Source organism: Orbicella franksi, chromosome 8, assembly GCF_964199315.1.
Source record: "Orbicella franksi chromosome 8, jaOrbFran1.1, whole genome shotgun sequence".
NCBI classification, from domain to species: Eukaryota; Metazoa; Cnidaria; class Anthozoa; order Scleractinia; family Merulinidae; genus Orbicella; species Orbicella franksi.
Genome location: NC_138152.1, coordinates 1,578,201 through 1,594,067, shown reverse-complemented (window position 1 = coordinate 1,594,067; position 15,867 = coordinate 1,578,201). Strand labels below are relative to the sequence as shown.

The 15,867-nt window shown below is 37.9% G+C and overlaps 2 protein-coding genes across 2 annotated transcripts in view; both read left to right on the top strand.

Annotated features, from left to right (window-relative positions):
• LOC145496206 (uncharacterized) overlaps positions 1-15,867 on the top strand; it is a 43,646-nt gene that overhangs the window by 14,487 nt on the left and 13,292 nt on the right. The window lies entirely within an intron of this gene.
• On the top strand, positions 13,169-14,397 carry LOC145496254 (uncharacterized). Its single transcript, XM_081475951.1, has 2 exons — positions 13,169-13,505; positions 13,960-14,397. The coding sequence occupies exons 1-2, from the start codon at positions 13,181-13,183 to the stop codon at positions 14,115-14,117; spliced, it is 483 nt and encodes a 160-aa protein (XP_081332077.1). The 5' UTR covers positions 13,169-13,180; the 3' UTR covers positions 14,118-14,397.

The following is a 15,867-nucleotide window of genomic DNA, read 5'->3' as shown; positions in this document are numbered from 1 at the left end:
TGGGCGCAAGTAAAAATGATCTTTGTAAGACTGGTGAAGATGAAAGTGTTAATTCTTTGCAAAACAAACTTTCAACATGACAAACTACTGTAATTGAAACATTTGCGAGTCACAAAATAGATCCAAAGCACGATTTCATATTTTATTTTCGCAGCGGGTCTGAAACATTCCAGCATTCTGGGGAACAACCAGATCTTTTTGGCATGGCTCGATAAATGGTTAAAGCCTGTGACTCGTCAATCTTCTTACTGGCATCGCTGTTACCGGGCAACTGTAAATGGCTGGTCTTCCTATACCTTCCATTCAAACTGTGACAACAAAGGTCCATCTGTCACAATCATCCGTGCTGGGAAATATATTTTTGGTGGATACACAAGTCTCTCATGGAGTAAGTGACATGATCAATTTCATCTTATCACAGGCAACCCAAGCTCAAGATGTGAGTCAGCGATGATCATATTGCTCAATAATGGTCACTGTGAATTTTATAGGGGTATCAATAAACTGTACAATATGCTTTAGAAAACGAATCTGCTAGAATATTTTTTAAACAAATGCTTTACCTTGCTTTCACGGTGTATTACCTGTTATATATGCGCTTCTCTTTGCTGATTCAGAACGGTTTTTGGGATACACTGGGGTGGAATGTCTTCAAGGAGAGTTAACTTGCTAAAATAGCCTCGAATCAGTAAAGCAGTTGCACAGAACATCACTCGAAAGGAAAGGAAATCAATGATACTAAGAGTTTTCTGGTAATCCTGTTTCTTAAAACACATCCCAAAAAACTATTCCGATGGAAGCACTTGCATGTTTTTAGTACGGTGTGTTACTCCCACATAACTGACAGCTTGAGCTCGATACTGAAACCACTGGCACAAAACGTTAATCGTTGATGGATTAGTTTTTGATAAATGTTTGTTTTCCATAAGTGATTATTAACTAGTTTTTCTTCGGAGAAGGAAAAGTAGGGTGTAATGTCATATAGAACAGACTATCATAGGCTGCATGATTTGCCGCAACAAAGTTATATCATTTTCCAGATGAGGCATCTCAAACCCATGTTTCTTGCATGCACCCCATGGAAGTGTTCTGAGGAAGCTAAAGCTGGGATCACTAGATTTAAAAATGTGATGGAAATAGATCGATGTTTCGCCAGGTATGAAATAGAGTATGGTAAGTCACGATTCGGTCTGCAATAGGGGTAATGGTTTGCCGGAACAGAAGGCCGTAAGATTAATACCGCAAAAAATAATAACGATATTTAAGAATAATTGTAAAAAATTGTGAACCAAAAAAATTAACGTTTAAATACGTTAATAACAAACGGTATAAAGTGTCGGTAAACTTAATTAATGTAGGATTTCTTTATTCATTGTGTATTTCAAATTAGGTGGCTGTTCATATCACAACGATTCAGCAGCGTTTCTCTTCTCATTGGTTAACAAGCCTGGTTGGCAACCACTAAAACTAGATCAAAGCTCAGGGCTGTCGCGCTATAGAAGCTATTCCATCTACAGCTGCTCTCACTATGGACCAACATTTGGATGGGGACACGATATATACATTGCCAACAACGCTGGATCAAAAACCAATTCTCACACTAATCCTGGATACACCTACAGCCCGCCAGCTGGTAATAGTCCTGGATCCTCCTTCTCAAAATCATTCCTGACGGGAAGTTCTTACCACTTCCAACCTGATGAAGTCGAAGTCTTCTATGAAACTACCTGAAGGAATCGGGGAGCTTGGAGTCTGAGCTTTACACACCTATATACTGTTTCCCATATATTTAAATTCAGCTTGGCAGTGAGGCTTAGAGGACACAAACAAAGAAAATTGAAAGACGCGTTTCAGTATTCAATTCTTTTTTTCTGTGTGTCCTCCAGGCCTCACTAGCTTTCGCTCTTCAACGGCATCATCAGGGAATGAAAGAAAAGATTCAATAGTGCGTGATGTAAAAGTGACGTAGGTGGCGTGAATGATTTGATTATGTAGTAAGGACAACGAGTGTACATGTGGTGATGGAAATATATGATAATGTGGACAATAGGTGATGATGCCGTTGAACGGCGAAAGCTCGGAATAAAAATACAGTAGCTCGAGGCCTTAATTGAACCAATATATCTATCTATTCCAAAATGCTACTGAAGGACAACTTCAAACGTTTACCTTAAGAGAAATGTAGCCATAGCTTGCACTTGGAATGAAAGTTTCCACTGGTTGAATTTCGCGAATTTCATGCCAGGATACGCTTCAATGTAAAGGACTCGAACTGGTTTGTTTATTTCATTCAAGTTAAGTTCATTTAGAACAGAGAAGTACATAGAGGAATATATGACAGAGTAGACATTTTTCGTTTAGTGCAATTATGTTATGATAATGCTATGGCAGAAAACAATATTTACAAGTGTCAGACATACCGTTATAAATGCTTGAAACAACAAAATAGAACAGGGTAAAAATAATACTTTCTCTTCAGGTTGTGTTTTTTTCTTTTCCATGTTCAGCAAGGAGTAAAATGCGCATGCATCATACATGTACATACATACGTGATCAAGACAAAACCAAATCTACAAGGATATCTGTACAGGCCCGCAAATGCAATTAATCCCCAAATTCTAACCGCAAATGATTCACGGACCAGAAATGATGGAAATATGTGAACTTACATACATACACACATACAACCTTTATTTATGCACGGTACAAAATTTCAAACCTAACAAGCTTGTGGAGTTGTGGCGTGTACTAAATAAAAAGATAAAATTGTTAAAAATAATTAAGAAGCTACAATTAAAGGATAAAAATCATTCTTATAACAGAGATAATTTTGTCAAATTAAGCCAATAGTTAAAAATAGATAAAATTCTCAAATCTGTTGTTGATTATTTGTGGGGATGAAACATTAAAATTAAAATCCTTTAAAGTTTGACAATTAAAACATTTTTCAAAAGGATTTCACGTCTGTGCACTCTAGTATCGATCCATTTGATCGTCCTATAGGCAAATCTTTGCTGACGTCATTGTTTACATTTTTCCTCATTAACATACGACTTTGCGCATAGAAGGTATCAGGCTAGAGACGATTTTACTAGAAAAACTTAAAGAGCTTGTGAAACTTAGTAAGTGGCGAAATTTTTGGCTCTTTGGGTGTAATAGTCGAGAAGAAATTGACTTTCAAAAACATCAAAATTTCTGTGTGGCAAAAGCGCTAACGAGCTCACACATTCTTTGTAAAATGATGAGCTTTTAAACCCTCGTCGCACAAAACGTATTCAATACATCGCGCTCAAATTCCTTGGAACAGTTAATCCTGCTGTGCCCTTTCAATATTCAGTATTAATCTCTTTGTAGCTCCATCAGAAACTGTATCGCTTATGGTAATGAGGCAAATATTGTAAACAGATTCTCCTATAGCGTTCCAGAGGACAGCCCCTATATAGGAAATGGAGTTTTGAACATATTTGGAGGCAAAACTAGGAGCTATAAGGTCCGGTAATACGGGCAACATTTTTCTTCAACTTGTCTCGCAACATTGTTGCATTGCAAGTTGAAACACATTGTTGCGCGTATTACAACGTTTGTGACCAACTTGTCTCGCAGCAAAATACAGTGTCGCAAGTTGAGGCAACGTGTTGTGCAAAGTAGACTCGAGTTCTACTTTCTGCAGCAAATTTTAGTTTTGCTGCTCGTATAGGAGAATCTTTGTTTACAATATTTGCCTTATTACCATAGGCGATACAGTTTCTGATGGAGCTACAAAGAGATTAATACTGAATATTGAAAGGGCACAACACGATTAACTGTCCCAAGGAATTTGAGCGCGATGTATTGAATACTTTTTGTGCGACGAGGGTCTAAAAGCTCAAAATTTTACAAAGAATGTGTGAGCTCATTAGCGCTTTTGGTACACAGAAATTTTGATGTCTTTGAAAGCCAATTTCTCGTCGAGTATTACACCCAAAGAGCCAAAAATTTCGCCACTTACTAAGCTCCACAAGCTCTTTAAGTTTTTTTAGTAAAATCGTGTCTAGCATGATGCCTTCTATGCGCAAAGTCGTATGTTAATGAGGAAAAATGTAAACAATGACGTCAGCAAAGATTCGCCTATTACCACTGAAGCTACAACTTGTCTCGCAACAAATTTGAATTCAACGCTTGTGATAGGCTGTCGCGAAGCGCGGCAACGCGGCAAATAAAAAACATGCCGGACGGTGAAGACGAGCCCGAATTCGAAGTAGACCAGTAACTCTCGGAAAGTCATAAATTTTTCCTGTACAAAGACCTCGAGGGCTATCATAGGCTTTGGGACTCCTCGTTTGTGCTTTCAAAACAAGCTAAGCAGGAAAAAAAGGCAAAGGGCTTGGAAGAGCTGTCCCAAAAATACAACTTTTCGCCTAGCTATCTGAAGCGACACTGAGCTTCATACTGAGAGAACTTCGATGGCACGGAAAATTAAGGAGAAAATCACGGCCAGAAGTCGAAGACATCTTGTTTTACACACAATTAACCAATTACACCCGCAGATTTCTGCAGACTTGCAACACTGTATTTTGCTGCGAGACAAGCTGGTCACAAATGTGGTAATACGTGCAACAGAGGGTTTCAACTTGCAATGCAACAATGTTGCGAGACAAGTTGAAGAAAAATGTTGCCCGTATTACCGGACCTATAAGCCCATGCTTCAGTCTTGAAGAAGATCTGATGCCGTAGACAATGAACTCTTCAGCTAAAGTGCAAGGGAGCATGCCATGATAACCCTTGTAAAAACTTTTAAAAAGTTAGACTTAAAACTTGTATATCCATGTTTTCCTAATAATACAACTAATTTAAAAATACAACAGGTACTGTACGTAACGCAAGCAAGATGGCCACCAAAGTTAACCACCTAAAGCGTGCGAAAACCGATCTAACAGAAATACTCTGAAAATATTAGCCGTTTATAGGGAATTCTAGACCACGTGGGAACTGCCTTCTATTCGACTCTGTAAAACTTTTGGCATAACTCCTTCCTTGTCATTATATATCGCCTACACCGCATGCAAATGCATGGAACCGAAACAGAAGCAAGCACTAGGGCATGCAAAGAGCAAACTCAACCAAGCCATGTTACAATAGCAGAGATATGGACTCTCAATCAAGGGGTGATTTGCAGCGAATGCAGTTATGCTATTACATTTACGTGCGACGCTCATAGCGACAATGTCTATTTAACAATTAGATTAGGAGCTCGAGTTTTCTATGAGGTGAATCATCTATCACCTCAATGAAATCGAGAGCGAATAATGGAAGAAAACGGTTTCCTATGATTTCTCTACGTATTATTAAACTTCACGCCTTAACAAAATTGCACGGACTGAATTTTGTCATTGGAAATTTGCAGTTGTTTACGCGCGCGCACCCATGCTTTTAATAATTGTCAAGAAACCGGTAATGCCCTGCTTTTAGACTTCTCTGGAATGCCATTATCTATTTGCATCTAAATTTTCCACCAAAACTTGACAAATACCCGAAAATCTAATCACGTAGGGGCCAAACCACCCCCCAAATGTTTCGTCAGTTCTTGGGTATTTCACATTATTTCGCATTACTTGAAAAGTATTGACTCTTTCTACACCAAACTTGGCAGATGAGCAGGAGACCTACTGCCAATTATATTTACGTGAAAAATGTCAGTAAATGTCAAAGTTGTGACGTCACAGTGATGACGTCATGTTTTTTGCCACTTTTGAAGTTTTTAATATGCATGTTTTTTACAATGTGTTCGAAAGAGCACATCAAGGGGAGTTGAAACCTGAGAGAATTTTGTCCATATCACAAAAATTGAATGAAATATGGCATTTTTAAGTATGAAAAATACCTCTGCAAAATATGGAGTCCCCCCTTGAGAAAAATCCCCAAATTGGAGCCGTAATTTTGTTCCAGCAAATGCAGCTATGTTGCACATGTGATGTGCCAGATGACTAAAGCAAAAATAAAGAAGAAAATCTGAATAAAAAATTATCCCTCTAGTGTTATTGCGTTAAAATTAGTTTTGTTACGTCATAACCTGTGACGTCACCCGTTTTTTTACTGTTAATACTATCCTAACAAAGCCGAAAATCAAATTTCTAAAACCATACGATTTTTGACAACATCAAGCTATCTATTTTTCTAGATTATTAGCCTTCCTAGAATAAAACTGAAAAAAATAAACCAGAGAGACTGACTTAAGAAGGACAGTATGGTTAAGCAAATTCCGGGGAGGACAACAAAAAAGTATTTAATTTACCATATCTCAAAACATAATCATTATAGCAAAAAACGGTTTCCGGCATTTTACTCCTCAAGTCAAGGCCTTTCCAATGACAAAGTCTTTACATCAGATTTTACAAAAAATTATAGCACGTTTTGGTGACGTCATCAATTATGACGTCATAATCTGACATTTTGTCCTAACTTCCAAATTAAAATAAACTGGAGAACAAAGAAAGCTCATCTGCCAAACTTTGTTCAGAAGTATATGAACCAAGCAAATATAGCCTTCATGAAACATTAGGGGGGTGGTTTGGCCCCTACGTGAATTGACCACTGACATTTATAGTTAGATCTACTGACAACTGACCAAAGGCTCTCATCACTGTTATGATGATGAAAAGTAGAAAACAAAGACTTTGAAGAAAACAAGGGTTTCGCATTTAATTATATGCATATTTTTTTAAAAAGGGAGAGAGTCAGCTGGGAAAGGTTTGAGCCATTTAAGATCTTTAGTTAATTATTAACAACCACTTCACCGAAAACTGAAAAATGGCCAAAAATTTAATTGACAACTCTCAATCCCCCTTCCCATCCAGACCCTCCTCACAATAAACAATTTTAAAACAAAACGTAAAACAGCAGATATCAGCCAGTAAAGTCACCAAGGAAGGTTTTCTCAGGAATTGAAACGTATTTTGTGAAATTTACGTGGCAAAATAAACCAGAGTGACTCTCTAACTGCAGTGTTTATTCACGAGGCTTTTAATTGGGGCTTTTAATTGGAGTTTACATCCATATTTTCAAAATATCAAGTTACCGTTTTTATGATGACTTGTAGTCAGGGATTTTACCACACACTCATGCATTAGAGTAAATAATTGATTAGAAATAGGTAAACACACTTGCATTCCGTTTAACATGTAACATGACGGTAATAGGCAATGATATTCAGTCGTCGTGGCCATCTAAAGCACGGAGGAGGAATCCAGACAATAAGGTTCGAATCTTTTATTTTAGCTGTAGTTTTCATACCCTAGAAGTTATAGCGTTATAGTGTCTAACAACTTTTATAGTTCGATGTTGGGTCATTTAACTAAATTTGGAAATATGTAATTTACGATCTTCTTCGTAAAGAGAGGAGAAAAACAAAACAAACAGAAGCGTAAAAAATGCAAAGGAAAAACGAAGTCAAACAAAAGCGAAAATTTAAGGAAAATCAATCTTTGTAACTGTAGCTTTGTTCTCTACAAGAAGGGTTAAAATATAAAGGCGTAAGAAGCGGGTTGCCTCTAACAGAAAGTGCGTTCTGGGAATAACAACAAACGTAAAAGGAAAATTCACAAATACCAGGAATCTCTGAGAATACCTAACATGGAGATTCAAATAAGATCAATTTATTACGACCATATTATGTAGTTCTTCTTATATTTGGCCGTTGTTTTATTTTGTTTCTAATCTAACCTAAAAGAGCCCGCAAGCTATGAGAAGGCAACTCTGTGTAGTTTTCGACGTTAATGCTATATTTTTGTCAGATTAAACTTGTATGGACGTCGAAATTTGCAATCATTTTTGAGCCAGCCTGAGTTAAGACGTCTACTGTTTTTCTTGCTTCACGCAGAAACGTCACAAAGGCTACCTTTGAGCCTTCATTCTACGCGCACAAGCTTGTAGGGTCAATGAATAGTTTTAATAATGGGAAATGGAAAAATGCTGCATGAATGTAATAATCTCGAACTAGGGTAAAAGTTGTTCAGCAAATTCTTTCTAGCGTTTTCTGGCATCAAATTCACTCAGCCAACGAAACAGGAATCACAACTTCATGCAGTCGCTTTTGACACAAAAAGGCTGGAAAATGAAAAACTGTTGAGACAGAATGATCTCGATATAGGATAAAAGTCGTTAAAGAATGAGTCAAGAAATGCTTATCAAATCCAATCTTTTAACAAAAGAGAAATCACAACTTCATATATACGGTTGCTTTTGTTCCAAGTCACGTAACTGAAAAATCGTCTACAATTAGTTTTGAGAATTTTCTTGCATACATGACTTATCCAAATATTTATATCCGATGTTCAACACTTGTATACAAACATGAGTTCGTCGGAATTACTTTTCTTTTAAGTAGTGTTGAAACTTAAATTCAGTCTTGCTGTGTCACCTAATTGATCCTTTAATGACTGGTAATTGAGAGCTGCTTTTAAATTGCAACAACATAGGTTACAGATTTCTTACACACGGAAATACAAAAGTATATATTATACAACCATATCGATGCATGCATTTCCTCTGTTTATTGACTAGTCTTGGTATTGAAAATACCTGTTGTTTTTCATTTGAAATAGTTTATCGTGTGTTCGAAAGTTTACTACAGATGATCTTCGATTCTGCGAACGAAATTTGAATACAGAACGATATTGCTGAATGTAAAAGTATCAATTCTGTTTGCAGGTGCTTATGTAAAAATTTTAATCGCAACTGGTACGGAATTTTCTGATCTTCTTACTTGTTCCAATAATGGCGGGACATTTAAACATATAACTAAAGACGTAGCAAACATTTTCTATATTTCACATCCCGAACTCAACCTTTAAGCAGAGGGGTAGTTGCCGTTTCAAATTTTTGAGACTTCCAGAATTTTAATAAAATATTACGTGAAATATCTAAATAAATGCGAAGATCTGTGAATCGCTGCAGTAATCAATATTTTATGCTCTGTTCTTCCCACTTTGGTACTCTTTGAAGATCTCAACGAGTTCTTTCAACTTCAACATAGCCGCGTCGACATCATAGCTACACTATAGCTGTAGCTTTTAGTATACTCGAATTTGGCGGTTTCATGAATTAACCTTAACAGCTGGACGAAAGGACAAATAAAGCACCGATGATGCATTTCCTTTTTTTTTTTGTCTCATTTCACTGGATGATATCTTTCTGTTAAATCACCAAGCTTAAGGACGCACATGAAACTTTCAGAACGATGTTTTGAAATTTCGGATTTACCCACCTGAGTAATTTGTTCGCGGATTAAACTTTGTTTCCCCTTGGCCACTTTGGTTTTGTTTTGTTTCCATCCGTTTTGTTAGGGATTGGATTGTTGTTGGCGAACGTTCGTTCAAGGCCCACACTGACGAAGAACTCTTTTAACTTTAAAATCGTTGAAGCAATGGTATCTAAAATAATAGATTCTTTTACAATTTATCTGAAAATTATCGGTTATGACATTTCATTGATCAAGAAGCTTTATTTTCCACAAGTTGTTTCAAATTATTTAATACGCAACGACTAACAAGGATGAAAGCAGAAGATATCTACCATTAAAGACTCCAAGGCAAGTTTGTTCACAAGTTGCAAAATATTTTCCAAAATTTATATGCATAGTAGACGGATGTACTAGAGCTGGTAAAATAAAACTGAGTGACTCGCCAACAGCTGCCGAATTTCATTCCCTTCTCCATACGTTACATTGCGAACGTTTGTTTGTGGGAACGGGTAATTAATTGTCAGACCAAATTATTTTTTACCATAGTGTAGATATTCACCAATCGTCTTCAACGATTTCTAAGAATGTTTAAACTTCGGGATGCAAAGCCAAAACCTCCGTTTAAGATTAATAAGTAAAATCTTAGCAGTTTTCGCAAGCTGCCAAGAATTAATGGCTATAATTAAAAGAATGTCGAAGTTCTCATTTCTTACAGCAGCAGGAACGGCAATTCTTTTCAGTTCAACATTCCCAAAAGGGAAACATTGTGATATGTTTTGCTAACGTTCAGCTCATAATGTGCTATGAACCATCTCGGAATAAATATCCTTCTTTTGAAGTCTACTAAACTTGAAATTAGAGTTTCGTCCATATCAAGCCCGTCTTCGTTTTTTATGTTGGCATGTAGTCGACTATCCTACCGCACAGCCATTAGATAGACTACATAATTTATTAGAAATAGGTAAACTTACTTGCATGTTATAGGCCGTTAATGTACAGCGATTTTTAGTTCTGACGGATTTCTAAAGCAAGCAGGAGGAATCCGCACAAGATCGAAGGTTTGAATCTTTTATGTTAGATGTACTTTCCATACCATTAAGGTTATGGCGACAATTCCTGCTTGCTTAGATGTCTTGCGTGAAGTCACCGGGAGAAACAATTTTCGATTACTACACGAAAAAAGTCAGTTTTATTAAAGAAGGGACAGGAAATAAAGCCAAAAAAGTCAAACCAAAAAGAAAGAAACACAAAAAAAGAAGAAGAAAGAAAAATAAAGCAGAACAGAAGCAAAAAAATGAAGCAGCTGTAAACCTTTTCCGCCGCTAGTTTTTAAACGTTATCGGTCAAATTGAAGACATCTGTAAAGGCGGAAGGAGCGAATGAAAGTTTGAAATAGTGCCTAATGGACCCCAAAAAAGTGTAGAAGGTAAATGTAGAAATGACAGCATTTTAAGATAAAGAAATCAGGAACGTGCATAGAGATTTGAACAGAAACAATGTTGCACGTTGAGTGTAATAACGTCGACATAGGACAAAAGTTGCTCAGCAAACGCTAACTAACGCTTTCTAACATCAAATTCATCGATGTAATTTAGGAAGAAAGAAAGCATAACTTTATTTATTGTCGCTTGTGACCCAAAACTGGAAAATGGAATGTTTTTAGGACAAACATTGGCTGTGATTTAATGCTTACCGAGCGTTTCATGGTATCAACTTCAAATTCAGTCGGTTAGCAAAAGAGAAACCATAACTAACTGGAATTTATTTCCAATGTTCAACGCTTGTATACATAAGTGATCTGGCGGTTCTTTAAAAAGTAGCCTTGAAACTCGAACTACAGGAACTGAAATTGTAACTTTCCTGTGTCACCCTGAATCAGTCCTTCAATGCTCGGTAATTGAGATCTGCTTTTAAATTGCGTCGACATATACTAAATTTCTTTAATTTCCTTCTTATATTCTAACTTTTTTATTATCGATAAAGCCTATTTATTCCTTATTTTAAATTGGTTATGATGTGTTCCAAAGTTTACTCCAGATTTCTTATATTCTGCAAATGCAATTTCAATTTAAAACCATTACTCCTGGAGCACAAAATCACCAACACACTTTGGAGTTCTTAAGTAAAAAATTCAATCGCATGTGATAGACAATTGTCAAATGGTTTTAATGCTCAGTAAATCGAAAACTGCTATTTTCATTTAGTCAACAGAAACACGTACCATGCAAACCACAAAGCAGGTTAAAAGTGGATCTCCTAACAACATTGCGTGTCAAAAGATTTTTAGCAGTCTAAAAAATTAAAAACAGGGTACAAATTAGAATCAGGACCATACACGTACTATATTCTTTCATTTACTCCAGAGTTTACCTTATTGAGATAAAGGATAAAAAGCGGGAAAATCGGTTTTATTATGTTAACAAGTGTTCCAAAACTTACTATAAATTTTGCTATTCCGTATACGAAATTTGAATCTAAAGCGAATGCTCTTTAAAAATAAAGACATCAGTTTTCTTTGCGGGTACTTAGACTTCCATCGCATCTAGTAAGTAATAGACCTCTTTACCTTAGGTGGCTTGCTATCCCATTATAGACCACGTGATTTTCTCTAGAGAATTTTACTTTATCCATCTTAAAATTATTCATTCGTATAAATGCGACTATTTGAAAGCAAGAATTCCCAAGAGTGGTCTGAAATATGAAAACAAGCCGCTCAAGCTAAAGAGGTCTATTGTCAAAGGCTTTCACTTTTGTCAAGAATGGCGGAGCATTTAGATAAATCATTTAGATACATGACTAAAGTCATAGCACACGTGTCCTAGCATCTTTACATCACAAACTCAACCCGTCGGCCGAAGGGAAATTGTGGTTTTGAATGTTCGGTTTTAATGCAATTACTTACCTTATCAAAACTTTGGCCTCCATCATAACATTTTCAGTTAAATATCCAAGCAGATGAATAGATTTGTACCCAGGCAGTAATCAGTGTTTTTTTCGTAGTTCTATTTTTCCTTCTTTGAAACTCTTTGGACAACATAAAAATGTCAAAAAACGGTTAAGCATAATCGCATACACTGCCTCTAAGAGGTATTTCTATCGTGTTTGGCTTAAATTAATAATTTTTCAATGTCACTTCTGCAATTCAAAAGAAAAGAAAAAAACTGAGGAAAGAAGTTCTTCTGGTTCTTATTAAAGAATTTGGATTTTAAATGTTGAAAGCATGCAACGATAACAACATAGTTTGATTCGCTTTTCATTCCACTGAGCAAGGAAGAAGATGTTCCCTAAAGACCTTAGCCTTTAAAATAACGTGATTTCGATCTAAAAAAAGATTTCTATAACCACATGTTGTAGTTAACAAAAAGCACAAACTAAAAAAGCGTCACAAATTAAATGGATTCGATTTTCTTCCCTTCTCAGCAAAATCTTCTTTCTTTCATGTTTCCTCACTGAGGCAGTTCAAAGACTGTGTGTTATCAGCATCTTCTTTCTTCTTAAAATTTCCACTTCAATAATTATCAGTCAGTTACTAAAAATGCACCCCATCGTGAACATTGGGATATTGCTTTCGGAAAACTAAATTCTAAGAATCTACTCCAACAAATGAGTTCTAATGGTTTTGGACAACAACAAAGTTAACGGTTCACATATGCAGGCCAGACATTTCTCTCTAGTTTTCATTAATTTCCATTCGACTATTTCTACGACAAAAAGTACAAGGACGTCATTTTCCAGTATGTTCATGCTGATCTAACGGATCGACGTAACGAGCTCCATAAATTCGAAATATTTTCGTCATGTCACTGGTAGGTTTGCCACTAACTTCAGACCAGCTATTTTTTACCTAAATATATGTCATATTCCCATGATTTATTAGTGTTATCTTCAACAATTTAATCTACAGGACTACAGGGTATTACTTAACCATAACAGAGAGAGAGAGAGAGAGAGTCAGCAAAAACGATGACTTTACAGTGCGTCAACCTCATAGTTGTATTTTTGCTGTGTCAGCAATCGTTCGTTGAATCAGCTGTTGAGGAATGTAGCGGTGATCCTGAATATTCCATCTCAGGAATGATGCTACGGCGACATATCTTCAAGAATATCATGGGAGCATCACTCGGTGATGTGTGCCTGCGGGAATGTTATCGTGACTTTAGGTGCCAAAGTTTTAATTTCGTCATTTCTCAAGGAATGTGTGAATTGAACAACCGTACCAAGGAAGCCAGACCTGAAGACTTCGTTCCCAACTCTGACAGATATTACTTCAAACGAGATATGAATAGAGGTAATTTAACGTGACCGAAACATTAAACTCATTACTCACATTCATTTACTTATCACGCTTATTTTTGTAGAACTAATATTGATATTCCGTATCATGGCTTTCTTATGGAATACTGTTGCCAAAATTTCACTCCGAGTAAACATTTTCTTTAGGAGAAAGCTTGACTAAGTAAGAAAGAAGTCCCAGGTAATTATTCCAATTTCAACAAAATGTTCGGCATGAAATGAATATTTTTCTCGTCAGTATTGTATTGAATACATTTACAAAATTAACAGGACGATGACTCTTAAAGTAGTGACAAGAATTTGCTATCCCTGTCAGTTAATAGTGGTCATTTTAGACGTTTTTGAATTACGATTGTCAGTTCTTTACTTAACCAGACTTTTTTCGTTTTACCTTTTGAAGATCCCAAGGATCATTTCTTGTTGACAACAAATCTCTTACTTTTCCCTAGTCCGCGTCGGCACTATTCCGGAAATGCCCGCAGAATCTTGCCAAGAAATCAAGGCGAGTGAAGGAGAATACGCGGTTGACGGCATGTACTGGCTGTATTTCCTCGACATTGCAAAGACCGTGCTTGCTTACTGTGACATGAAAACAGGAGGTAAGTAATACTAATAGAGTGATAATCCAACATCAATTGGTTTCCTTTCTTTCAAACGATTCTGCGTGTACAAAAAGTCTGCATAATCTACACAGCAAGTCAACACAAGACAAGACTAGCCAGGCCAAGCCACGCCACGCCTAGCCGAGCCAAGCCTAGAGCCAAGCGAAGAGCCAAGCCAAGCCAAGACAAGACAAGACAAGACAAGACAAGACAAGACAAAGCAAAGCAAAAAAGGAAACACAAGACAAGATAAGACAAGGAAAGACAAGTTAAGCCAAGCAAAGCCAAGCCAAGCCAAGCCAAGCAAAGTCAAGCCGAAACCCAAGCCAAGAGCCAAGCTAAGACAAGACAAGACAAGACAAGACATGACAAGTCAAGACAAGACAAGATAACACAAGAAATAACACGACAAGACAAGCCAAACAAGGCAAGGCAAAAAAAGACAAGACAAGCCAAGCCAACCCAAGCCAAGTCAAGCCAAGCCAAGCCAAGCCAAGACAAGACAAGACAAGACAAGACAATTCAAGCCAAGCCAAGACAAGACAAGCCAAGGGCCAAGCAAAGAGCCAGGCCAAGAAAAGACAAGACAAAGCAAAGAAAAAAAGGAAAATACAAGACAAAACAAGACAAGCCAAGCCAAGCAAAGCAAGCAAGGCAAGACAAGAAGACCAAGACAAAATAAGACAAGACAAGACAAAGTAAAAAAAACGACAAAACAAGACAAGATAAGACAAGACAGGACAAGCCAAGATAAGAGAAGACAAGACATACCAAGAAAAGAAAAGACAAGCCAAGCCAAGCCAAGCCAAAGCAAGGCAAGAGAAGAAAGGACAAGAAAAGACAGAACAAAGCAAACCAAAAAAGGACAAGACAAGACAAGATAAGACAAGACAAGAAAAAACAAGCCAATATGAGGCAATACGAGACAAGACAAGGCAAGACAGGACAGGACAGGACAGGACAGGACAGGACAAGACAAGACATGACAAGACAAGACAAGACAAGAGAACACAAGAGAAGACCAAACAAGACAAGACAAAACAGGACATGACAGGAGGACAGGACAAGACAAGCCAAGACAAGACAAGACAAGACAAGATAAGAAAAGAAAAGCCAAGACATGGCAAGACAAGCCAAGAGAAGACAAGAGAAGACAAGCCAAGCCAAGTCAAGGCAAGCCAAGCCAAGCCAGGCCAGGCCAGGCCAAGCCAAGACAAGGCAAGATAAGACAAGACAACACAACACAACACAACACAACACAAGACAACACAACACAACACAACACAAGACAAGCCAAGACAAGGTACGAGAAGACAATACAAGACAAAACAAAACAAGACAAGACAAGACAAGACAAGCCAAGCCAAGCCAAGACAAGGCAAGACAGGGCAAGACAAGACAAGACAAGACAAGACAAGCCAAGGCAGCATCAGACAAGGCAAGGGCAGAGCAGGGCAGGGCAGGGCAGAGCAGAGCAGGGCAGGGCAGGGCAGGGCAGTGCAGTGCAGAGCAGGGCAGAGCAGGGCAGGGCAGGGCAGAGCAGGGCAGGGCAGGGCAGAGCAGGACAGGGCAGGACAGGGCAGAGCAGGGCAGGGCAGAGCAGGGCAGGGCAGGGCAGAGCAGGGCAGAGCAGGGCAGAGCAGGGCAGAGCAGGGCAGAGCAGGGCAGAGCAGGGCAGGGCAGGGCAGAGCAGGGCAGGGCAGGGCAGGGCAGAGCAGGGCAGGGCAGGGCAGAGCAGGGCAGGGCAGGGCAACG

Bases quoted from the DNA above. Each gene is read 5' to 3' on its own strand.
- LOC145496254 (XM_081475951.1), top strand. From the start codon at position 13,181: ATGACTTTACAGTGCGTCAACCTCATAGTTGTATTTTTGCTGTGTCAG. The intron at 13,506-13,959 runs GTAATTTAACGT...ACTTTTCCCTAG, and splicing joins CAAACGAGATATGAATAGAG to TCCGCGTCGGCACTATTCCG.